The sequence below is a fragment of the Oculina patagonica genome, chromosome 4, assembly GCF_052425735.1.
Source record: "Oculina patagonica isolate OP01 chromosome 4, crgOcupat, whole genome shotgun sequence".
NCBI classification, from domain to species: Eukaryota; Metazoa; Cnidaria; class Anthozoa; order Scleractinia; family Oculinidae; genus Oculina; species Oculina patagonica.
Genome location: NC_135761.1, coordinates 34,740,133 through 34,765,020, shown reverse-complemented (window position 1 = coordinate 34,765,020; position 24,888 = coordinate 34,740,133). Strand labels below are relative to the sequence as shown.

General features: G+C 39.5%; 2 protein-coding genes and 1 pseudogene across 2 annotated transcripts; all 3 read left to right on the top strand.

Moving 5' to 3' along the window:
* Positions 1-4,143: 4,143 nt before the first annotated feature.
* On the top strand, positions 4,144-5,302 carry LOC144652391 (uncharacterized; annotated as a pseudogene).
* Positions 5,303-18,058: 12,756 nt separating this feature from the next.
* LOC144652389 (uncharacterized) lies at positions 18,059-20,326 on the top strand. The gene is made up of 2 exons (XM_078512404.1): positions 18,059-18,460; positions 19,274-20,326. The coding sequence occupies exons 1-2, from the start codon at positions 18,263-18,265 to the stop codon at positions 20,324-20,326; spliced, it is 1,251 nt and encodes a 416-aa protein (XP_078368530.1). The 5' UTR covers positions 18,059-18,262.
* Positions 20,327-21,415: 1,089 nt separating this feature from the next.
* LOC144652388 (uncharacterized) lies at positions 21,416-22,610 on the top strand. Its single transcript, XM_078512403.1, has 2 exons — positions 21,416-22,200; positions 22,543-22,610. Exons 1-2 carry the CDS (start codon positions 21,549-21,551, stop codon positions 22,608-22,610), a joined length of 720 nt encoding a protein of 239 aa, XP_078368529.1. The 5' UTR covers positions 21,416-21,548.
* Positions 22,611-24,888: the final 2,278 nt, after the last annotated feature.

The window sequence follows — 24,888 nt, the reverse complement described above, 5'->3', positions numbered from 1 at the left end:
TCTTCGAAAACTACAACACGAGATACCTTACTTCTTAACTGATAAGCCTGTTTAGCCTTTTACTTATAAGTAACAAACCAACTTCAAATCGTGGTTCTAGATAAACAATTTACCATATTTATTCAATTGATTGGGGTGGCTTTTATTTAAAATTTAATTTCTTGCTAGCAATAGTATGGTAACTGAACATTTGAATTTTCAAAAACCGAAAAATGTTTTAGTGCTTGTCTAAAAAGATGTTTTCAATATCTTAAAACATTGTTTTAATCATGGAAAACATTTTTTGAGGCTTGCTCAAACTTTCCTACTACACAATTTGAACATTTTAGCAGAAAATACTTTGCATGATTCCAAAAACAAATTGCAACAAATTGAAAGCACATCATTACATCTTTTGAAATGTGTACTATACAAAATAAGTAAATATTACCTACAAAACTTCTTCACTTAAAGTTGTAAAATATACATTTAAAAGATTGAGACTGCACGGACAGTTACTTTAAGTTTCACGCACCAGGCGATCATCAGACTGTGCCGTTAATAGCAGTTGAAAGAAAATTTAAACTACATTCATGGAGGGCGGTTTGAGCGATCCTGCTTTTGATTGGCTGCATAAAACTTGTTTTCGTGCCTGCACTTGGTGATTAATTCAGATCTTTTATTGAGGAGAGTAGATCTGTCAGCGGATAGAATGCAGAGCTTCTCTGTCAGACACAAATTGCAGCGAGACGGGTTTCCCCTGTAAGATCCGTCATGCCAATATAGACCTTCGATTCGCCGGATGTGGTGGTGACAGTTGCTTGCCAACATGGCAAGCATCATCAAGAGCCACAACGCCAAGATCCTAACAAACAACGACACACACGTCGAGTCTAAATCATGCAACTGCAGAAACAAGGACCTTTGCCCTCTTGACGGTGCATGCCTTGTCAACAACGTCTTCTACATTTTACAAATCATTCAACCCTTATTTGACAGATAAATAATTTTGCCAGCCAAAGTCTGACAAAGAGGGACAATTCTGCCGGCCAGAGCAAGTAAGTTTTTTCTCTATTATGCAATTGAAGGGGCAAGCGCAAGACGCACTTTGAGTTTTGGCCAAATTGAAAATTGTCACAAACAACTCCAAATTTCACACGCAAGTTCGTTTACGTGTGCTCAACACTGCCCTGTATTTAATTTTGCTGGTCTTTCCTTCGTTTTCGAAAAATAAAACATGCCAAAAGACAAGGTTTTTGCTGGTGGCATATTAAGGAATTTTCTTTGACAAACGATAAACAAAGAAACCCTTTTGTTCCTTAAAACAATGAAACCAGCAAACGTTTTAAGGATCAAACTATAACTCAAACAACTCTAACCCTAAGGTTAAGGTTAACGTTCCAAGTTAGGGTTTAAGCGCCGAACCCGAGGCTCAGGGTTGGAGTTAGCGTTTTAAGTTAGGGTTACAAAATCAAGTTAGGGTAAGCGTTTCAAGTTAGGGTTAAGATCCGAGTCGGCCTTAACCCTAAGATCGCGCTTTTCTTGCCGTAAGCTTTCACTCCAGTTTGCTTGCGGTTAGCTTTCACTGCAGCCTGCTTGCGGTTAGCTGCTATTTTTTGTTTCGGGCGAGACTATTGTAATCTGTTACCGTTAGCTGTAATTTTGAGGTGAAAGTGAAATAAAGACTGATTGTTGATTGAATACACTTGCTCGTGTTGTCACATTATACTAGTTTTGCTTTCAGTTAAGTGCCGCCAGCTTCCTCTCACTTCTATCTCCACTCCTTACATCATCACACATCTACAAAATCCCGCGAAAACAAGATAAACTAAGGCACGAATCGATTGATGAATATTTAATGAGGCACAGAAAAAGTTTTTGCGAGGGAAGGTCCCCTGCCAAACCTATAAAGAATTTAAAGTCTAAAACCAGGTCACTGCTCGGCAACTTTGTCGAGGCAGCACCCGAGGGGACCCTGCAAAACACGCGTTGACGAAGTTCCTGGCAAGAAACCTCTTGTTTTAGGCCTTCTCTGCGGCCAGGCTCAAAACTACCTAGGTTTGTGCAACGTTTTTTCCGAAGCGCTAAACAGCGCTGTTGTACAAAACAAAGGCAGAAACATCACTCAGTTCTTCGAGCGATGCTGTAAACTTACGGGTATTCAGACTTAATGATGTCCTTCAACCACCTGGCAGCCGCACTTACACTAAAACTAACCAGAGGCTTTGAAATTTCAGGAACAAACGGCCATTTTTTCCTCTTTCCTCTCACGTGACACCTATCAGGTGACATCGCGCCACAATGTGTTGTCCAGTCCTTTTCTTAAAGCGAATCCTCAAAATGGCGGCTAGAAACTAAAACCATGGCTCTGACACGTTTTTCATCCTCCCCAGACAGTTAAATAACGCTAGAAGGAAAGATTTACACGCGATGTGTCGAAAAACTCACACTGCTGGCTGACTGTGGAGAACGTAAGCTTTGCAAAACGCCTTTGTTCTTTGCATACGTAACTTCTAAAAAACGAAGCTAGACCCAGCGAATTTGAATACAGATCAATGTCAATGAAATTTGGAGTTGTTTGTGACAATTTTCAATTTGGCCAAAACTCAAAGTGCGTGTCTTGCGCTTTCCCCTTTCAATTAATACTGCTAATTTATTTTTACTGTCAATGTCTTATCTGAGTGGAAGAAAGTTGTCCAAAGTTCCTGAAGCTGTTACTCACCTGACGGGTATTTTGAGGCATTTTGATTCTGTTTCTTCGGACAATTTTCAAAGACATCAATAAGGCTTTACATGAAACAATGACAAACAACCCCCATTGAACAGGATGGTGTCCTTGTGTATGACATGACAATCAACGGAAAAAGAAAGCTTGTAAAATTTCCAAATGTCAATGTCTACTATTGCTAATGCCCATCTCTACTTAACAGTCTTAACCATAAACCAACAGTACAACACCGACATGACCAATGAAAACAACAACAGTGGCATCCCCCATTTTTTCTTGGGAAACAAACAAAACTCCTTACCATGAAAATTATTTACAATATAATAAAACTACTGCAAGCTATAAACTATTACATTTTTGTGCTGAATTTTGTTACATATTCACAAAATATTTTTCTTCATCAAATTTCACAGGATACATCCAAGCAGTCCAGGAAGTGCAGAAAAGTAATAGCACCAAAAACTTGTACTTTGACATACAACTCCAAACTGGAAAAGATGAACTGCAATCTGTTAAAGTCATGGTACAAAGAGGGGAGTCGTATAAGCGCCAGTTGTTTCTAAATAAACTACAAACCCAGCAAACAATAACTCTGTTCAACCTCCAAGTAACACCAAGTAACATGGTATTTCTAAACAAGGGGACAGCTATACAAAATGCTCCCTCACACTCCATTCAATTTCCATTCCAACTACTGGCACCATTGACATCAACATCTGTAGATACGATTCTCGAAAACCACAACTCTGAAAATTTCACTGTCCCTTGTTGCATTAAGTGGCTTAATGCTGGTTGCATTAAGTGGCTTGGGGAAGCACTGACACCGGAACACGCAACTAAAATGGTAAGACAGGCTGAATTAAGTCTTAACAGACCCTTCTGGAACTATAAATTTATCCGTCTGGGATAGCCACATGCAGCAGATTGAAAACGGACAATTCTACACCGAAACCAACTGCAAGCTTAAGCAGTATTATGCTAAACGCCTTGCAACCATAGTAAACATGACAGTTACTAAAGCAAAAGAGCGGGACATCTCCCATATCGAGGGATCACAGAACAAACAAAACTGGCTGTGCTGTTGTCCAGAAATCATGAACGTCTATCCAATCGTAAATCCAGAGTGCAACAACAAAGACTGTCGCAAAACAATTAGTGAAAATCCTGAGCCAAAGATTGTTTGTTGTCTACACTGCAACAGAGCAATGCTCCTAAAGAACTGTTATAGTGAAAAGCACAAAATTTTTATCCGGAGAAGAAGGAGCAGCACTTTTCACTGTTGCAAGTTTCGTTATTCTTAGTTTTCACCTGACGTCACAACCCTTTCCACATATGGGCATCCGCCATAGTTGTGTCCCTCGGTCTGCCAAATTTATGGTAATCGTAAGTCATATTTATCAAGTTCTCTTGTTTTTTTGGACTTTTTCGCTTCCATCATGGATTTAGTGAAAGCTAAAGCTGAAGAAGACTTGAAGACCCTTCCCTTTAATATTCCTGTGTTGTCAGAGTACGCTAAAGCTTGAGACAAAGAAGTAAAGGGACGATATCTCAAAAAGATATCAGTCGTTGGAGTTGACCCTGTCAGTATTCCTGGCTAACAGTTTGGTCCCGATTGTTTGCCTCAAATACAAGCGACTGATTTGCTTGGATATCTCGTCTTAGAGACAAGCTTTTATACCAGACACCAGCGCAAAGCCTACAAGAGCTTGGAAGCGTTTTATCAGATGGTTTCTGGGTTAGAAACTTCTGGAAGAGGGTGCAAGATTTCCAATAAGCAAGTGGTCGTCGCAAATGCGGCACTCTCAACGTATGAATGACCTGCTGGTTAAAATTTGGATAATCGCTGAGAGTGATGGAACCATTCTATCCACTCACTGTGTAGGCTGCAAAGCTGGGCTCGCTGAGTCATGTTCGCACTTCGCCAGTGTTTTATTTTACATTGAAGCTTGGATACGAATCAATGGCAAAATAGCTCGTACACAAGTTAAGTGTACATGGCTTCTACCCACATTCGTAAATGAGGTGCTCTATGCTAGCATTCGAAATATTGACTTTTCTTCGGCAAAAAAGCTGAAGGAAAACCTAGATGTAAAAATCGATTGTTTGACTGAGAATGACATCAACGATGTGTTTTCACATCAGCAGGGTCAAGCAGAAATGGGACGCCCCAAGGATCTTTCCTTATCACAAGCAGAGATGACATCTCTCTTTGAGAAATTAAATAACTGCAAAATCAAGCCAGTAGCTCTGGGTTTAACTGAGAAATATGCGGATCAGTTCAAAGCTAAAAGTAGCACTGTCCGAGTTGTTTCTGACCTGTTTGAAAGCAGAGAATCTTGGTCCTCCTAAGGTGTATCTGGATTATCCTGAACTATTGCAAAAATGTGAAGAAGTTAAGCTGGATATTTCACAAGAAAACATTGAGCTTGTAGAGAAGGACACAAGGGCTCAGGCAAAGAGCTGGGGATTCTTTCATCATCGTGCCGGGAGAATAGGCGCCTCTGCCAGTGGGGCTGCTTTTCACAGTAACCTTTCACAAACCCCCCTCATTCACTTATAAAAACGATATGCTACCCAAATGTTTTAAAGGTGAACACTAAATAATACTTGCCTACAGATACAAGTGGCCCATTGTTTTCAAGCTTTATGTTCTGCATGATGACAAAGACAAAGCCATTCCTAACATTGAGCAATACAAACTCATCCTAAGCAACTTAAATAGACAATGCCCCTGCCAGCTCATTAGCACATGCCAGAGCAGTGAAAGAAAGTGAACTGCTTAACAGCAGTACCCACAGAGAGCTAAAGAAGGTTCTAAGGAAGAAGAGGAAGGCAGCACAGGCAGAAGAGAACCGAGAGAACAACATTCCCAAAAAACAACCTAAAAGAACAGCAAATAGATACATTATCTTCCTAAAAAAGGAATACTCAAAACTTTGTGAGAGCAACTCAAACAGTACAATGAAAGAAATCAATGCCATGCTAACAAAAAAAATAGAAAGCCATGAGTGCAGAAGAAAAAACACAATACAGAAAATGGTGTTTTCTTACCGTTTTGTTTGTCAGTCGCAACATTTTTTTACGTTGGTGATGGGGATGGGGGCTGGGGGGTGCATTATTTTTTATCCCCCACAAGGCTCCTCTAGGCTGTCCACGTGACCAGGACACTTTTAAGCTCTAACAGCGTCTTGTTTTTTCTGTCGCCCAAAGGCACAGCCTTCAATAATTATGTTGACAATCTTACAGTCCCTTTTTTGATAAGTTTATTACTTTGCCTAAACTTTTTAGTTTAGAAGAACCCGAAAACAAAGCAATGCAAAACAAAACATGCCTCCTCCGTCACTACACGTATATACCCAGTTGCTTGACTTTTCTTTTTTGATGTTATTTTTCTCAGAGTCAACGTTATCAGGGGAACTGTGCATAGTGCAATGCAGCATTTTATAATAGGTACAATCCCGAGAAATGTCAGTCTTGTGGCTATCACCTTGGTGGATCCTACCAACCAAGAGCCAAGAAGCATAAAAGTGATGTTCCTCGATGTGTTAAATTTTTTGGTTCAAGGAACTTGTCATTTCTATTCATGCCAGACTGTTAGGAGCCAAAAATGTTTCTTTTTATGGTGGATGGTAACAACACTCAATGTCTTAATAAGTTGCAAGCTCCCCAGAGCTACATTTGTTAACAGCGGTAGTCAAGGAGCATTCATGTGTGCGCACATTGGGAAAGCAGAGGAGGCAGTTCCAGTCATGTCCACCCATACTTTGACCAAAGAAATTATTGATCTTTACAAATCTGACCAAGGTACCAAGGACAGTTTGGCTGAAAACATGAATGGCATTTCATTTCCTCGCCTGTAACATTCATCAGATTCTGTCTTCTGTGTTTATGGCCCACCATCATCTTCCAATCCAATTGGGTTTGCACACCTTACTGTGTCACATGGAAAGATTGACTGTTCGTCAAGCGATTGTAAAGGATATGGAAGTGTCAAAAGGCAGGAAGAGATAAAAAAAATATGCATACACTGTCAAACCCTTTTGTGTATTTTTTGTTTATCAATTTTAATGCCAACAACCTCTAGGGATGACACTGTCACTTCCAATGCAGTCAGGTCAACTACTCCCCAAGCAGTGTCAACTTCCAATACAGTCAGATCTACTACTTCCAAAGCAGTGGCATCAACAGCCTCACCCAAAGAGGTAGCATCGTCACCTCCCCCTGATAGCCCGGAAAGTAGAATTTCAAGAGTGTCCACAGTCAAGCTGAACATGCTTAACACAATGCCCTATGAGATTCCTGCCAGTATTTTGTAAATAATTCCTTCAATGACAGCGACTCCAACAACCCTTTAATTGTGGAGGACAAGCAAATGAAATGGTTTCAAATGGTTGGCCAAGGTCATACCCTCCACAGTATGATTCCAGCCACCTTTGTGCCTCTCAGTTGTTTAAAAGCCCACGACCACAACCTGGACAGAAAGCTGGTGCAGTATCCTATTTGTTGACCAATGCTGTGGCATTTTTGCCAGTTAAATTTTTTGTCATAAGGCCGACTGCAAGGCAATGCATCAAGTATTCCCAATTTATATTGGTTAGTTTAATGTATCATGTATGTCCAAGATGGGAGTGTCTTATGGATGCCCACTTTTCAGGAAAAATAATAATGCGAATTGCTAGTGCAAAAAAAGACAACAAGTCAACAAACGACGCTTGCAAAAGTTGATTGCAGTTGAGCAGCCTTCCGAGGTGAGAATATTTTGCAGTTTCTTTCAAGCTTTATTGATTTCACAAGGTCTAGAAGCCGAAACTTATGCAACTGATTTGATCAAAATCAAGAATAGTATGTATTGGTCTAGAAATTTCTCTTGATAACGTGTTGCGAGCAGCTCTCGTTCGCTAGCAGGATTGACAGACTCAATCCGAAATCGAGATTTGTTAGACACAAATCACACTTTACTCAAGGGGCTTGAAAGACTCAGGCCACAACCAAGATAAGTTAGCAGCTGAGATGAAGTTCAAAAACAGTTTAAAAAGGTAAAACTTTTAAAGATACTGTGAGCCTTGAAAGTCGCATACAAGTAAGAAAGTTTTAACTTGAGACATAATCCATTGCATCATCTAGCCAGCTGTTGATTCATTGCTTTCAGCTTTTAGCGGGAGCATCATGACATTAATTCAAAAAAATGAAGTGGTTGATTTCAAGCATTTATTTTGACCACAACTATCGCTATTTTATTTGCAGAAGTGAAGTATCCAGCATTTGATCGAGCAGACACCTATGCTACCAATTGCTGTTATTGTAGAGTTTGACAAGGACAATTACATAGGTCCAAGCTTTTGTGAAAATACGCCAAATTGGCTGCCAATTTTTCCAGTAACATCTTGTATAAATGATACAAATGAAGCAAATCTCAAAAGAGAGCAGCTCCCATTAAAACTTGCTTGGTCCATAACCGTTCATAAGTCACAAGAACTCACCCTTAAAAACTGTGGGTAGACTTCGTACCTCCTGACTTGTTTATTTTGCCATGTCAAGAGAAAGTAAACTTACTGATCTTGTAATTGAACTAATGATCTCTGTAGTCAATTAAGAAAACATCAAATTATAAGTTCAGATTGTAAGTAAGTAAGTGACGTCTTTATTGTCAGAAAAAGCTTGACTTAACATTTTGGCAGAAAATACTTTGCATGATAACAAAAACAAATTAAAATGAAAGTACATCATTACATCTTTTGAAATGTGTACTATACAAATTAAGTTAATATTACCTACAAAACTTCTTCACTTAAAGTTGTAAAATATACATTTTATGTTAAAATGTTTAATCAGTGCAATTTATTAAGGTAACTTACATTTTACATATCATTCAATTCTTATTTGACAGATACCGGTAAATCATTTTTCCAGCCAAAGTCTGACAGAGAGGAACAATTCTGCCGGCCAGAGCAAGTCAGTTTTTTCTCTATTATGTAATTAATACTGCTAATTTATTTTAACTGTCAATGTCTGATCTGAGTGGAAGAAAGTTGTCCAAAGTTTCTGAAGCTGTTACTCAGCTGACGGGTATTTTGAGGCATTTTGATTCCGTTTCTTCGGACGAATTTCAAAGACATCAATAAGGCTTTACATGAAACAATGACAAACAACTCCCATTGAACAGCATGGTGTCCTTGTGTATGACATGACGATCAACAGAAAAAGAAAGCTTGCAAAATTTCCAAATGTCAATGTCTTCTATTGCTAATGCCCATCTCTACTTAACAGTCTTAACCATAAACCAACAGTACAAGACCGATATGACCAATGTAAACAACAACAGTGGCATCCCCCATTTTTCCTTGAGAAAACAAATAAAACTCCTTACCATGGTAAATTATTTACAAATATAATAAAACTACTGCAAGCTATAAACTATTACATTTTTGTGTTGAATTTTGTTATATATTCACAAAACATTTTTCTTTATCAGTTTTCACTGGATACATCCAAGCAGTCCAGGAAGTGCAGAAAAGTAATAGCACCAAAAACTTGTACTTTGACATACAACTCCAAACTGGAAAAGATGAACTGCAATCTGTCAAAGTCATGGTACAAAGAGGAGAGTCGTATAAGCGCCAGTTGTTTCTAAATAAACTACAAACCCAGCAAACAATAACTCTGTTCAACCTCCAAGTAACATGGTATTTCTAAACAAGGGGACAGGTATACAAAATATTCCTTCGCACTCCATTTAATTTCCATTCCAACTACTGGCACCAATGATGATTCTCAAAAACCACAACTCTGGAAATTTCACTGTCCCTGGTTGCATTAAGGTATCAGCCAGGGTTAAAAAGTCCCATTTTTCGAAGTTTGGGATTTTGTAATGTTCAGATAAAGCTCTTCAAGAGCTTTCTTTTAAAAACAACTCCACAAAAAAAATTTATTCTGCACAGAGTTATTTAGCGTAAAAGTTTTAACTTGGCTAATTATGCTAATTGGCCGTTGACAAGTCTTGTGATACTGGATAAACTTGTCTGTCAACGCATCATGAAACAAGTCACATGATCTCTCAGCTCCATTGTATCACGCAAGAAATGTGCGAGTTCTACAACCAAAAGTGCGAGCCGTTAAAAGATTCATGTGGAAGAATGGGATAATGTTGAAGCAGGCGAGACATGGCAGAAGCTGGCGAAAGGCTACAGGAAAAGTTTGACTTCGATGCTCCAGTGCCAAAACGAAAGCCGCCTGTGGCACGAAAGAAATCTTGCATTTTCCACGACTGAAAAAAGCAGGTTATTTGAGATAAACCGAGCATCAGTTCTCGGCTTTCGATCCACTGGCAGCAGTCATGCGGCAGCTGCAAAGCTATTCAGTTTTCTTGGTCTCGCTCCCATAAACAGATGGGCAGATCACACCAAGAAAATCGAACGAGAGACCAAAACACCCCTTTAAGTGGAACTTAATCCTGCTGCTCTTGCTGTTAAGCAATTTAAATTCTCTAACGGCGAAATTGATGTGGAATGTTCTTTCGAAGAACTCAAAGAAACAGTTGTCAAAGTAGGAGTCACGATCGATGCCTCGTGGTGCTCAAGAGGATGGTCAGCCACAGATGCTAGAGATAGCTGCTATCTCTGTTGACACTGGAGAAGTAGTGGATGTAGTTCACTTGAGTTCTTCTTGCGCCAAGTGCAAAAAAATGGAAAAGAAGAAGGCAGAAGGACGAATAAGTCGTCTGGAATTCCTTACATGGTTCAACAGCCACGAGCCTGACTGCTATGTAAACCATGATGGAAGCTCACCAGTAAGTTGAATATATATTTTTCTTTACCATGTAGTGAGATGAATTTTGATAAAGCATTGACTAAGCGTGAAGCTCTATCTAGAACAGGCGGTAGATACAAACCACAATATTTTGTAAACTTTTATTTTGATGTATTGTAGCAAATTTACTGTTCTTTGAGGTTACGCTTGTAAAAAAATAAACTACTAAATGTGTTGTTTACCAGTGCAGGCGAATGTAAATTCCAAAGCAGGATGATATTTGTTACACAGGAAATTTTAAGTGTTAAGCTAGGAGGAATATAAGATAAGATACATGCAAGATAAGATAAAATTTTACTGCAGTGAACATCACATCACGAACAATAAGAGTAAATATGAGCTGTGCATTTGGGTTGTAACTTGCATACACTACACAGCTGGTTGCTCATGAATGTGAATATTACCTTGTGTAAGGCATAAAGGCATTTCAGACGCAACAAAATCTAAAAGCTTTTTCCATTCCATGCCGCACGAGGCCTTTCTGTTTGGATGTCAGATCAGTAAAATAAAAATTTAAAACAGTTCTATATATACAAATTTGACTTCTTTGTTGAAATAAATTCAAGTGAGATCTGGATTTGTAATCTTATTGTGGACACTAAGCGTTTTGACTTCTAAACAAAACTATTTATGCTTGAATGTTATATTTTGAACGGGACAGCCGTCTTTTACTTATCAAGCATTCCCCGATAAACTGCCTTTGAGCCCATTTGGTAACCAGCAATTAAAAGCTATGGTTTAGGCTATCTTTATTGTCTGGTCTATTGTTTTTTGTTGCCATTTATAAGCCAAAACTCTTTTCCCTATTGTGTCTTTAAGTTTAATTGTGAAAAGCTCATGAATATCAAAACAACAACATCACATGTGCATGTTTTTATTATTCAAATCGCTCGTACTCATTCTAAATCTGATTGTGATAGATTTTACTGTTGGCAAAAACGTCGAAGCTGTAGATCAGTTCGGAGTATGGGCGAAAGCCAAGATAGTAAAAACACAGGATGCCTCTGTTGTTGTCATGTTTCTTCCGTGAAAGTCGGAGTGGCATCATGTAATTGTTGATGCTACCGAGGTAAGAAGTGTAACAAAACAGGAAGTTTTGATACCATGTTGTTTTGCCACTTAGAAGGTACAATATATTCAATGATTTTGGTTTGTGATTATTTAAACATTGTGTGATCATTTAAATGTCATGACGGTTGTGTTCTTTTATTTATAGAGTCCAAATTTGAAGAAGCTTATGGCTGGAGATACAGTTTATTTTGGTGTAGAAGATGTTACAGTGCACCGGTTTGATCCTATTCGTAAATTGGTATGTTTATATTTTTTTTTTTGCATTAATATCCAAAGGCATGTTCTCCTGTTTTCCTAATTTGTCCATCTCAATTGTCAAAAATTGATACTTGATTTGTGAATATGATGCCATACAAAGAATTTTTATTTATGTTGCAAATAAAATAGAATGGTTCTTTTCACTGAAAGATATTAGGAAAGAATAATACTGTCTGAAGACAACCTAATGGATGCCCAGAAAAAAAAGCACGCAAAGGTAGCAGTAACTTCCAAAGAGCGACCTGTTCTAGTCGAAATATCAAATTTTCAGGAGCCAGTGCCACAAGTTCTTCATGGCATCACTTTTGTGATATCTGGAAGACAAACTGGAAAGGACTGAAGTAGAATAACCAGTGCAGAACAACCACTTGTAACTCCCATTATCCTGAGCAATGGCGGAAAAGTATACACCAAAGACATCTCAAAAGTGACTGAAGCTACTTTCATCATGGTAACCTCTCAAAAAGAAACCGATAAAGATATCAAGAAGATCAACAAGCCAATAATGCATGCCTACCGATACAATTGGCCCATTGTTTTTTTAAGCTTTATGTTCTGTACGATGACAAAGAAAAAGCCATTCCTGACATTGGGCAATACAAACTAAACCTAAACAACTGAGAAAATGCCCCTGCCAGCTCATTAGCACATGCCAGAGCAGTGAAAGAAAGTGAACTGCTTAACAGCAGTACCCACAGAGAGCTAAAGAAGGTTTTAAGGAAGAAAAGGAAGGCAGCACAGGCAGAAGAGAACCGAGAGAACAACATTCCCAAAAAAACAACCTAAAAGAACAGCAAATGGATACATTATCTTCCTAAAAGAGGAATACTCAAAACTTTGTGAGAGCAATTCAAACAGTACAATGAAAGAAATCAATGCCATGCTAACAGAAAAATGGAAAGCCATGAGTGAAGAAGAAAAAACATGATACAGAAAATGGTGTTTTCTTACCGTTTTGTTTGTCAGTCGCAACATTTTTTGACCCGGGTGATGGGGATGGGGGCTGGGGGGTGCATTTTTTTATCCCCCACAAGGCTCCTCCAGGCTGTCCCCGTGACCAGGACAGTTTTAAGCTCCACCAGCGTCTTGTTTTTTCTGTCGCCCAAAGGCACAGCCTTCAATAATTATGTTGACAATCTTACAGTCCATTTTTTGATAAGTATATTACTTTGCCTAAACTGTTTAGTTTTTTTAGTTTAGAAGAACCTGAAAACAAAGCAATGAAAAAAAAAACATGCCTCCTCCGTCACTACATGTATATACCCAGTTGCTCGACTTTTCTTTTTTGATGTTATTTTTCTCAGAGTCAACGTGATCAGGGGAACTGTGCACAGTGCAATGCAGCATTTTATAATAGGTACAAGCCTGAGAAATGTCAGTCTTGTGGCTATCATCTTGGTGGATCCTACCAACCAAAAGCCAAGAAGCACAAAAGTGGTGTTTCTCGATGTGTTGAATTTTTGGTTCAACGGACTTGTCATTTCTATTCATGCCAGACTATTAGGAGCCAAAAATGTTTTTTTTTTATGGTGGATGGTAACAACACTCAATGTCTTAATAAGTTGCAAGCTCCCTCAAGCTACATTTGTTAACAGGGGTAGTCAAGGTGCGCACATTGGGAAAGCAGAGGAGGCAGTTCCAGTCATGTCCACCCATACTTTGACCAAAGAAATTATTGATCTCTACAAATCTGATCAAGATACCAAGGACAGTTTGGCTGAAAACATGAATGGCATTTCATTTCCTCGCCTGTAACGTTTATCAGATTCTGTCTTCTGTGTTTATGGCCCACCATCATCTTCCAATCCAATTGGGTTTGCGCAGCTTACTGTGTCACATGGAAAGATTGCCTGTTTGTCAAGCGATTGTAAAGGATATGGAAGTGTCAAAAGGCAGGAAGAGATAAAAAAATATGCATACACTGTCAAACCCTTTTGTGTATTTTTTGTTTATCAATGTTAATGCCAGCAACCTCTAGGGATGACACTGTCACTTCCAATGCAGTCAGGTCTACTACTCCCCAAGCAGTGTCAACTTCCAATGCAGTCAGATCTACTACTTCCAAGCAGTCAGATCTACTACTTCCAAAGCAGTGGCATCAACAGCCTCACCCTCCCCCTGATATCCCGGAAAGTAGAATTTCAAGAGTGTCCACAGTCAAGCGGAACATGCTTAACACAATGCCCTATGAGATTCCTGCCAGTATTTTGTAAATAATTCCTTCAATGACAGCCACTTCAACGACCCTTTTAATGTTTCAAATGGTTGGCCAAGGTCATATTCACCACAGTATGATTCCAGCCACCTTTGTGCCTCTCAGTTGTTAAGCCCACGACCACATCCTGGACAGAAAGCTGGTGCAATATCTTATTTGTTGACCAATGCTGTGGCATTTTTGCCAGTTAAATTTTTTGTCATAAGGCCGACTGCAAGGCAATGCATCAAGTATTCCCAATTTATATTGGTTAGTTTAATGTATCATGTATGTCCAAGATGGGAGTGTCTTATGGATGCCCACTTTTCAGGAAAAATAATGCGAATTACTAGTGCAAAACAAACTAGTCAACAAACGACGCTTGCAAATGTTGATTGCAGTTGAGCAGCCTTCCTAAGTGAGGATATTTTGCAGTTTCTTTCGGGCTTTATTGATTTCACAAGGTCTAGAAGCCAAAACTTATGCAATTGATTTAATCAAAATCAAGAATAGTACGTACTGTATTGGTCTAGAAATTTCTCTTGATAACGTGTTGCGAGCAGCTCTCGTTCACTCGCAGGATTGACAGACTCAATCCGCAATCGAGATTTGTTAGACACAAATCACACTTTACTTGAGGGGCTTGAAAGACTCTGGCCACAACCAAGATAAGTTAGCAGCTGAGATGAAGTTCAAAAACAGTTAAAAAAAGGTAAAACTTTAAAAGATACTGTGAGCATTGAAAGTCACATAGGAGTGAGGAAGTTTTAACTTGAGACATAATCCAAACAAGGCGATACGATTAGAGTATCTGGAACTGTAAAATGGAATAGAAAAGCGAAAGCCCCAAGCAACTCGAAGGGCAAAGTAAGAGATGGAAAGTTGATCGACACTTCTGGTGCCATTGATATTTCGGTATGGGAAGAGCATATAGAGCAAATCAAAGAAGGAGAATTCTTCCAAAAAACCAACTGCAAGGTAAAGCATTTCTATGGAAAAAAGCTGAGCACTTCGCATAAAACAGTTATCCAACCTGCTGAACAACAAAACATATCTGAGGTCAACTAAAAAATGGCTGCCTTAAAACCACTCATTTGCTGTCCAGTAACAGAGAATGTTTTCGTTGACACACAGGGAATATGCAAGTATATGTAAAAAGTATTGTTATCAACACATACAGGATATGTTATCAGCAAGGTCACTTGGCAACATAATGCTAGTGTTCTTACTTAGAAAGGCTAAGCCTTTCAGAAATAGCTGGAAGGATTCACAGATTTCCTTTGATGATGTGCGCATTGACATCCCTTTCACTTTGTTATTTTTCCTGTTATTCAAGATCTTTGTTCTATTCTACATTAAGAATCTACATGGCCCTGCAAATAGTCAATTGCAACTGTATTACAAAATCATTAATAAAGATTGCGAAAATTGACTGAATGTAACAACATAAGGGATGGACCATTTTATTTTTGAGGCGGGGGGCATGGGCAATTTTGTCTTGTTAAGATTTTTTTTCTCTTTTGGGCTGTGCAAGAAATTTTTTTAGCACCTTAAGACGGGAGAGCCATAAATTTCAACCGGGGACCTACATTAGCATAAATTCGAAAAATTTGAAAAAAAATCACAGCATAGCCCTAGGTGAACTATAACTATAAATATATATTTTACTTCGATTCCGTGAATATTTTAGGCGTACGGAAGTGATCTTGATTTTGCATCTCACGGAAGCGGTTTCAGGGGTCTAATACCGCACACTTCAAACACCTCAATTTCAAAATCAAATCGATCTCTTTCGGAACAACAAATACATCATCAAAAATAATAGATTATTATACACATTTTGAATGGTTATTTTCTTAGTTTGAATCAATATTAAATATTTGGGAGATTTTTAATTATTCGCATCATTTTGATACATTTCACGCAAGGCAAAATTGCTAAAATTCAATGCCTAAAATCATTGCCTGGTACATGAGCTAAGGTGTAGAAAATTATACCACGTGAAAGAGCATTGTTTCTTCTTTGAAAATCCGTTTTCAAAACCACGGGCAACTAAAAAGACGATTTTTAACGGCTTGAAATGCAAGTAGTACTTTCGTGAAATTTGAGCTTCGCCGTAACGGCTTCGCGATGCTTAAAACTGCCATAAACAAAACATATAAACATATTTGAACAACCCGGCTTCAAAAATACTTGTGATCTGGTTCCAGAACATATTTACCAGACTATTTTGCGGGATTTGGTGTCATTTGTAAGAAATAAGAAACCATTTAAGCAGTTTTATTTGACCTCAAGTTCCAAAGTGAACACGGGTCACGTAGCAATTGTCAAAATCAAAGCACTCTTTATCAGATCAAATCAAAATCAAAATATTCAGAATTTGTTTAAAAACACACATAACAAGCGATAAAAATGAAGTTTTGCTCGTACCTTTTCGTGAGCTTTCTGTATATTAGATGAATCCAAGGAAATCGGACTGAAACAATTCCAACATTCGGTCAACAGCGGCCATTGCGTTACACTACACAGGAAGACCGCTTGTCAAAGGTATTGTCTCAACCTTGGTTTCAACTTTCAACCTCGGTCAGTCAATCCGTTTAAAAGATATTAAAATAAGACAAATGCCGGGAAAATGAGAAAATGTCACACAAAAATAAAACATAAACGCTAGCCTCCGTTTTGTTTTCCTTGTGGCTTCCAATAAAATAAGTTTGCTTGATCGAGCGAAAAGGAAACATAAATAAACATGACCTAACACCAAGTAGTTTCCCAATGCAGGTCATGTTTATTTTAAGCAAACCTCTCCTTAACTTGTTACACAATCATTATTCTTGCACCTTTTCTACAGTCAGTGCCTCTGTGAAGCAGTCGTGTATCCAGGTTAAGTTTGCATTTATATCACAACAAGTTGTCGTTCGTATTATCTTGGAAAAGTGCGAATTTCCAGCTGAATTTTCCGTGATTCATCTCGATCGGAAATGGCATTTTGTGAGTATGCTGAGAAAGTTGGGGGACAATGCGGATCCAGTGCTGAACATCCGGCAAATTCCCAATGTATCGCAATCGAAAAATGTGACAAAGACATCAGTGGTCATTTGAAAACTTTTGCTGGTGGCTTTGCCGATTCTACCCTGAAAAGTGAGGCGGAACTTCTTTTAGCTAGAGCAGGTATGTATAAACAGAAATATTTCAACATTGTCACGTACGCTTGACACGTCGGCCGGCTGACGGGGTAGGGGAAGGGAACGGGTAGGTTGTGAGGGTTGACATGCCTGATTTACTTAAAAAATACTTAAAAATACGTTCTAAATTAAGGGACGCAAGTCTTCTAACTAGATATCGAAAAACGCTAACTCCCCTCCGACCCCTCCCCACTTTTGTATATCGTATACCCAAAGGGGTAAGTTTGCTCCGGATAGCTGTAAATATTACGTTATCAGGCGAGACCTGCTGGCGAGTTAAATACCTCTGAATGGAACAAATGTGCACGAGAAAAAATTGCAAAGTTCTTTATCCGTCTGTTTACCAATGAGACACGTGTAACTAATATTATGTATAAATAACGATTACTGATATTGAACTTTAAAGGAGACCCAACGGCCCGTAGCGAGTTCGCACGCGTTCTTAAATTTACTGAAAAGGAAGGGCTGCTGGTTCGACAATCTGTGTGCAAGTCTTTTTCAGTTGGAGTGAAGTGGGTGGTGGCGTTTCGTCTGTGTATGTAACAAGTTTTTTATAGGTCATGTCAGTTTATGTCATGCAGTATATACACGCCGCTTAACTGGAAAACACTCAATTTTGAAACCTAGGTCTTGATTCATAACGTAGTATTCAGGTGCTAAACAAAGCTTTCTAGCCTATGCTAATGGCTTACTACCTTGTGTATCATTTTTTCAGGTATTTTCGAGATCACCAGCAGCCACCTAAGCATGTCCATTTGCCCAAAACATAGGGATAAATTTGGCCTCAGATGGCGCTGCCAAAAGCGATTCTGCGCTGTTCCACCAAGTTGGGCTCCTCATAAGACTACGCAGATGAAGGGTGATCGTAGTGTCACGTTCGTACAGTCTAAACTCATCTACAAGATGACCTCCACACTAGTCCCTATTGGATCTCGTAAGTCCTTATGAGTTGTAGCTGAAGCAATCTTGTAAAGTACGAAAACTGCTTACCTGTGACTGAAATCGATCAGTATTTTAGTTATTTTTTACTTGGTTTGATTCTGAATGTTATGGATATGTAAATCATTGTTGTTTCTATTGGTTTCAGCAATATGTAAGCTGTGTCGCGTTTTGCTGAGTAGACCAGACCCAACGCCCCCGGCTCAGCAAACAGAGACTTTAACTGATCAGCAATTAGTTAAATTCGAGAAAAAGGACAAAGAAACAACCTCCCCATCAGATGAGTCCGCCGAAAATGAACCAGTAAGTCGAAGGGAAAAAATGACCAACATTTTTTCTGAAATACGTAAATCATTTATAGTTGCATAAAACCATGGGTTGAACTTGACGCGTGAGGAGAGATTCCTTATAAAAGTAATGCAGTACATGCGCATGCTCAGAATGAGCCAATAAGAAACGAGGAGTGCGGCATAAGGGTTAGAATTGCTCGCTCAAATGACGAATGCAACTTCGCGCAAATGCAAAGAAAGACCGCTAAATTGCATCCAAAGCCACTTCAATGAGCAGGTACAAAATACCAGGAATAGTTGACGGATAACCATTTGTCTTTTGACCGTTAGCTTTTAATGTATAATCTGGCAAGCCTAGGTTTGTAAAGTTATTCCCGTTGACCTTGCCTTACATGGTCGCGTAGTTGAACTCGTCATCTGTGTGCGCGTGTTTTCAAAAGTGCTACCAAATATATATTTTGAAATGTTTTTCTTGTTAAAAAAGTGCTAAAATGTTTTCTCTTTAAGCGAGACGTTTCGTTTTTTTAACAAGAAAAACATTTCAAAGTACATAAACAAAGTGCTACACAGCAACTTATTATTTTTATCTACCAAATATATATGTTTTTTCGCCACTTTTTTTTGGGAAAAAAAACTGGCGCATGCACATGCAAGTAAACCTGGACTATTTCTTCTCGCGCCTCACGGCGCCTCGACCCCTATATTTCAAGTGCGCACGGAAGGGAGAGGAAAACTAATCTAACTATGAAGCGCATTGAGCTTTGTAAATACCCTATACAATTGCCATTACCAATCGAAATTCTTCATTTTTTTTCTTCCTTTATAGGATATTGAGGCTTTGAGCAGTAGTGATTCGCTATGTCAGGCGATGGAAAGTGTCGCTATTGTGTCGGACGAAACAAGTCTATACGTTCCTGATCAAACAGAACAAAGCAGCAGTGAACTATCAGGTGAAAGCAGAGCCAGCGCGACGCTGAGTTTTTGCCGAACAAAGCTAAACGAGTTCTTGGCAGCCAGTGGAATGTCTCCCTTAACACAGCAGCGGAAACCATGGGCTCAGCAGTTAGATTCCCGGACCAAGTATTCATACGTTGCTAAAGCAAGAGATGCAGTCGTGGCAGCCCTGGAAGTCATTATTCCAGATGACGCAGGTGGCCTTTGGGAAGAATTGAAAAAGTCAGGTGAAGTTGAGAGCGCTTTGGGTGTTTTGTCTGAGCCTAACTCAGCTGATGACAAATATCTGAAATCCCTGGCAGAAACATACCAAAATGCCGCAAGCTGGGACACGCGGCGACAAGTCCTCTCCATCATGGCAGACCTTGTGCCATACAGTCTCCTCCAGCGATACATACCTGGCATCACGGAATATCGAGTAAAGACCGCACGACAACACGCAGTAAAATACGGGCGAGGTTCGCCTGTGCTCGTGTCCAAGAGTCCCCGTATGCGTGTGGACTATGCTCAATTGGACCATTTCCTGGACTTCATCACCAGTCCACATGTAATACTAGATCTACCCTTTGGCCAAAGACTACTGCCCCTGTCGGATGGAAGTGTCCTGGAAACACCTAATCTTATTAGAACTATGATACCAGAACGAATCGTGGCACAGTATACTCAGTATTGTAAGGAAGTCAGCTTCACGCCGTTCAGCAGATCTACTATGCTTCGCGTCTTGTCCTCCTGTGCTGCCTCGGTCCGAAAGTCGCTTCAAGGGCTCGATTACATCGCGGCAGACGGTGGTAAGGCTTTCGACGACCTGATTGAAATGTTGCCAAAGCTGCGCAGAGACGACAGAACGTGGATAAGTCGTTTGCAGAAGGTACTGAAGGAGGCAAAGCAGTACATTAAGGGTGACTATAAGGTATGTTCGATTTGATACAGTAAAAACATAACGGATCAGAAAGGACGTATAGGCAAAGACAGTTATCTATGAAACATTTTAAAGAAATACAGACTAGTACCCAGTCGCTCCAGGGACTTGCATAATTCGAACGCCAAGTACAAATATTTTCTTCCGAAGCCCGTTTTCGCGCGTCAGTTGCCTTTTTCAGACTGATCAGATATAAGACGAAGACTTTTTACGAATCTAAAGTAATTACACGAAACCATTTAATTAGTAGCACCTGAAAACGCGCGCGTATGACGCGTGACTGGTTTTTGCTTTACCGAGTCTTATTCGTTAAGAAAGTGTCGCGATTTTTTTTAAGCCAGACAGTGTAAGAAAATGCACTAATGAATATTAGGAATTAATGTGAATACAGCCTACGCTTAGAAAGGTTTAACTATTTAATCGAAGGAATAGTTAGAACGTATGCGTATTTAGTTTAGCTTTCCTTATTATAGGAGATTGACGCTTCATTTCCTTCATTTTGAAATGCTACACGCTCTTTTGCGGTAATCTTTTTAATTGGGAGGTAATTTTTCCTTCAATCGTCGTAATCTTAAGTCGCGTTAATTTCAAATACCTTAATTAACACTGTCACAAGCGTCAATTTCCTATAATAAAATGGGCAAAACTTGATTTAGTAAACCCAAGTCGCTCTTACGAGGACTATGCGTCCATGAAAGATTTAAACAAAACAGGAAAAAACAAAAATTCTTAAGTAAAGAAGATGATGTGTTCACATGATTATCTGCAGTATACGTACCCTTCTTGCTTTTTACTGCTATATGGTTGTAGAATATGATACGATGTAATGGTACGATATTAACAAAATACTGTTAAAGTAAAATATTACAACATCTTACTACAGGTCCATGTTTCGAGTCATTCAGCCACCCCCGATCACTGCAGCAGTTACGCTTTAAGCGACCCTAAGAACCGACATTTTTGCGCCGACTGCGATCAAAGTCATGAGGAGAGCTGCACTCAATGTGAGGTGCTTAAAGCTGCAATGAAAGAGGTTGAAGATGCCATCACTGAAGCCCCGCTGTCAGAATTTGAACGAGACGACTTGCAGTATATGTTTCACCAAGCCCTCCATGCCATAGAATCATGGAAAGCACATCAGCTGAGGTCCCTACAACAAGACAAGGCACGTACAACAGTTCTGGAAAGTCTTGACGACACATCAGTGCTCATAACCCAGGACTGGGCTATGAAGTGGCTGCCACAAAAATATCGGGAGACCCAAGCTGACTGGTTCGGCAAGAGGGGTATTTCCTGGCATGTCAACGTAGTAGTGCGCAGGTGTGCTAGTCAGCTTGAGCAGCAGACCTTTGTCCACATAATAGAAGATTCCAGCCAGGACGCAAATGCCGTTGTTCAAGTTCTACAACACACACTGGACGCACTGAAGGCAGAGCATCCTGAAATTACAAGTGCAGCACTAAGGCAAGATAACGCTGGGTGCTATCACAGTGCAGCCATGGTGTCAGCATGCCGTCTGATGGGAGAGGCGACGGGGATTGATGTAAAAAGAGTCGACTTCAGTGACCCTCAGGGAGGTAAAGGGCCTTGTGACAGAAAAGCCGCTTCCATCAAGGCTCATGTGCGACGATACATCAACCAGGGCCACGACGTGGTAACGGCGCGCGACTTCAAAGAAGCCATGTTGTCTCACGGGGGCATGAGTGCTGTGCGGGTCGTCCTAGTTACCGATGCTACCAACAAGCCACAGCAAGAGGTTCCAGGCCGCTGGGAGGGTATCAGCAGCTTAAACAATTTCCTCTACCAAGAGGACTGTGTCACAGTATGGAAGGCATACAACATTGGAGAGGGAAAGAATATACCATGGTCTCAATTACAAGGTTATAGTTACAGCAACAACATACATGCCTCTATTCTGATATTTTCACTACTGTGTTAAGAAAAAGTCAAGGGAAAAAGTAAATCGGAAAAAAACTATTTAATGATGGGCAATCCGATTTCTTGTCTTTTTTTTATTTTCAACATCTTATTCTTATTGGAATGAAACTCCCATCTTACCAGTAAAATATTAAATAAAAAAATAAAAAAAAAATAGGATAAGATAAAATATATAAACAAATAAATAATTTAGAAGAGTCTTCCCTACTATTTTGTTTCATTTGTACATTACTATGTTACTCCTTTTACTTTTTTCTAATGTTTTTTTCTGGTCCATTATTCAGTTCCTGTAAGGTTACCAGATGTGTGTAAGGCTGAGGTGTCTAAAGGAGACTTTGTGGCATGCTCTTAAGAAAGGCGCGTACCTGCCGAACGAGCCATGACTGAACACTTGGATGAAGAAGAAGACGAGGACGGAGATGAAGAAGAGGAAGGTGCAAGCAGTGGGCTGTTGTCGTGTCCTGTGGATGGGTGCATCTGCACCTATCAAAAGTAGTACAACCTTGAGCGCCATTTGCTGTTCGGAAAGTGCAAACTCGTTTCTGAGAAGCACACCCTTTTTGACCAGGCAGTATTAGCGTACGCTAAGAAGATTCAAGAGGGTTGTTCCCTTCAGCCAACACTAGCTGTCCCGACGACAACTGATCATGAAGAGTGCCCAGAGGCCCCCCTAGAGCAAGGCTGGGCTCTAAAAGTTTCAAAGAAGGCCAGCCGTTTTAACGACAATCAGCGCTAGTACCTGGATGCTAAGTTCCAGATCGGGCAGGAGACTGGCCACAAATCCGACCCTGAAAAAGTATCTCGGGACATGCGATACGCAAGGAAGGAAAATGGTCAGCGGCTCTTTCAGGTTGACGAGTTCCTAACTGCGCAGCAGATTCAGGGATACTTCTCGCGTACCGCTGCAAAATTGAAACACGCGACATCTCAGTCAGCTCATGTAACCGATGATAACGACCTTCTGGCGGCCCAAGAGGAAGAAGCCTTCTCCTCTGCTCGTGCATCCATCCTAGACCAGTGCCAACTGGTTCATCCCATCGTGTATGACACACTTAATATATGTTCCTTGTATACTAGTAACAAGCTGACCAAACTCAGTGTTGCACAACTGCGGTCAATCTGCGATTTCTACAACATGGACATCGAGGCCCAATCATCAAAGCGAAAAGCGCCTTACATTAGTTTCATTTCAGATCTTGTTGGGTCGTGTTCTTGCACGAGGGTTTAAGACTTAAATGTTGACTATTGCAACTGATTGGAGAGCTGCTTTAAGGTTACACAATACCTTCAGAGGGCTACTTTTGTCGAAAAAACGTTTTTCGGACTTAACTCAATATTTACTATAAATATAGCAAAAACTAATTGATAAATTGCTTAATAATAACTTGACCCATTTAGTTCATCTTGAAGTTATAGAGTAAAGGATATATTTTCAGATAAAGGAATAGCCAATAACAATGAATATTACAGAAAGATAGTCAAACCAAATGACACAACAGGAGATGTATTTAGATAAGTGAGCTAAAAAACATTATTTTTTGAGAAGGTGGGAGACGGGAGGGGTAATTTTTCTGAGCTAGATATTTATTTTTCACATGTTTCATTTTCATTTAACGAAATTAATTTTTTGGCTTTCTTGCACGATTATTTCAACCGGTTTTACTCTGCAGCAATTTATTTGGCTAATGTCCGCCCCCCCCCCCCCCCCAAGAAAATAAAGGTTCGTTCCTAAGTGTCATCTGTTGAAAGTCACCCGAGTTAAGGTCACGCTTTAGTTTACATAACAAACATTTAGGGTAGAAGGGGTCACTAACAACAATAATAAAATATTTAATAGACTGTAAGGGACGGATAAACGTCCTTCTGTAGAATCAAGCCCGCAAAATATAACAGCTTGTCAGCGGTCTATCCATTATGTAACGCAAGCTAACGATAAGCACAGTTGACTCAAACCAGCGAAGAATAGATGTTGTTTTCGATGGGCTTCGATTGGATTTTTTAAAGTTTCCAGGGTGCTTTGACTACTTATTATAAGGTATGAACATTATTTGATTGTAGCTCTTGTTATCTGTGTGACAAATGAAATTCATTGATTACAATTTGATCTGATAAAGGGTGCTTTGACCTTAACAAACGCTACGTGACCTGTGTTTGCTTTCTGTTACTTTGGAACTCGAGGTCAAATAAAACGGCTAAAATGGTTTCTTATTTCTTAGAAATGATACAAAACCACGCCAAATAGTCTCGCGAGTATGTTCTGGTACCCGTTGACAAGTATTATTAAAGCTGTATTGTTTTAATATGTTTATTTGTTATTCTTTTGTGAGTTTCAAGCATCGCGAAGCCGTTACGGCGAAGCTCAAATTTCACGAAAGTACTACTTGCATTTCGGGCCGTTAAAAATCGTCTTTTTAGTTGCCCGTGGTTTTGAAAACGGATTTTCAAAGAAGAAACAATGCTCTTTCACGTGGTATAAGTTTCTACACCTTAGCTCATGTACCAGGCAATGATTTTAGGCGCTGAATTTTGTCAATTTTGCCTTGCGTGAAATGTCTCAAAATTATGTAAAGAATTAAAAATCTACCAAATATTTAATATTGATTCAAACTTAGAAAATAACCATTCAAAAT

What these genes read in the sequence shown, in the direction of transcription:
- LOC144652388 (XM_078512403.1), top strand. Translation starts at nt 21,549, where the DNA reads ATGAAGTGGCTGCCACAAAAATATCGGGAGACCCAAGCTGACTGGTTC. An exon ending in ACCATGGTCTCAATTACAAG is followed by an intron (nt 22,201 to 22,542) that starts GTTATAGTTACA and finishes TCCATTATTCAG; the next exon opens with TTCCTGTAAGGTTACCAGAT.
- LOC144652389 (XM_078512404.1), top strand. Translation starts at nt 18,263, where the DNA reads ATGTTATGGATATGTAAATCATTGTTGTTTCTATTGGTTTCAGCAATA. An exon ending in AGTCCGCCGAAAATGAACCA is followed by an intron (nt 18,461 to 19,273) that starts GTAAGTCGAAGG and finishes CTTCCTTTATAG; the next exon opens with GATATTGAGGCTTTGAGCAG.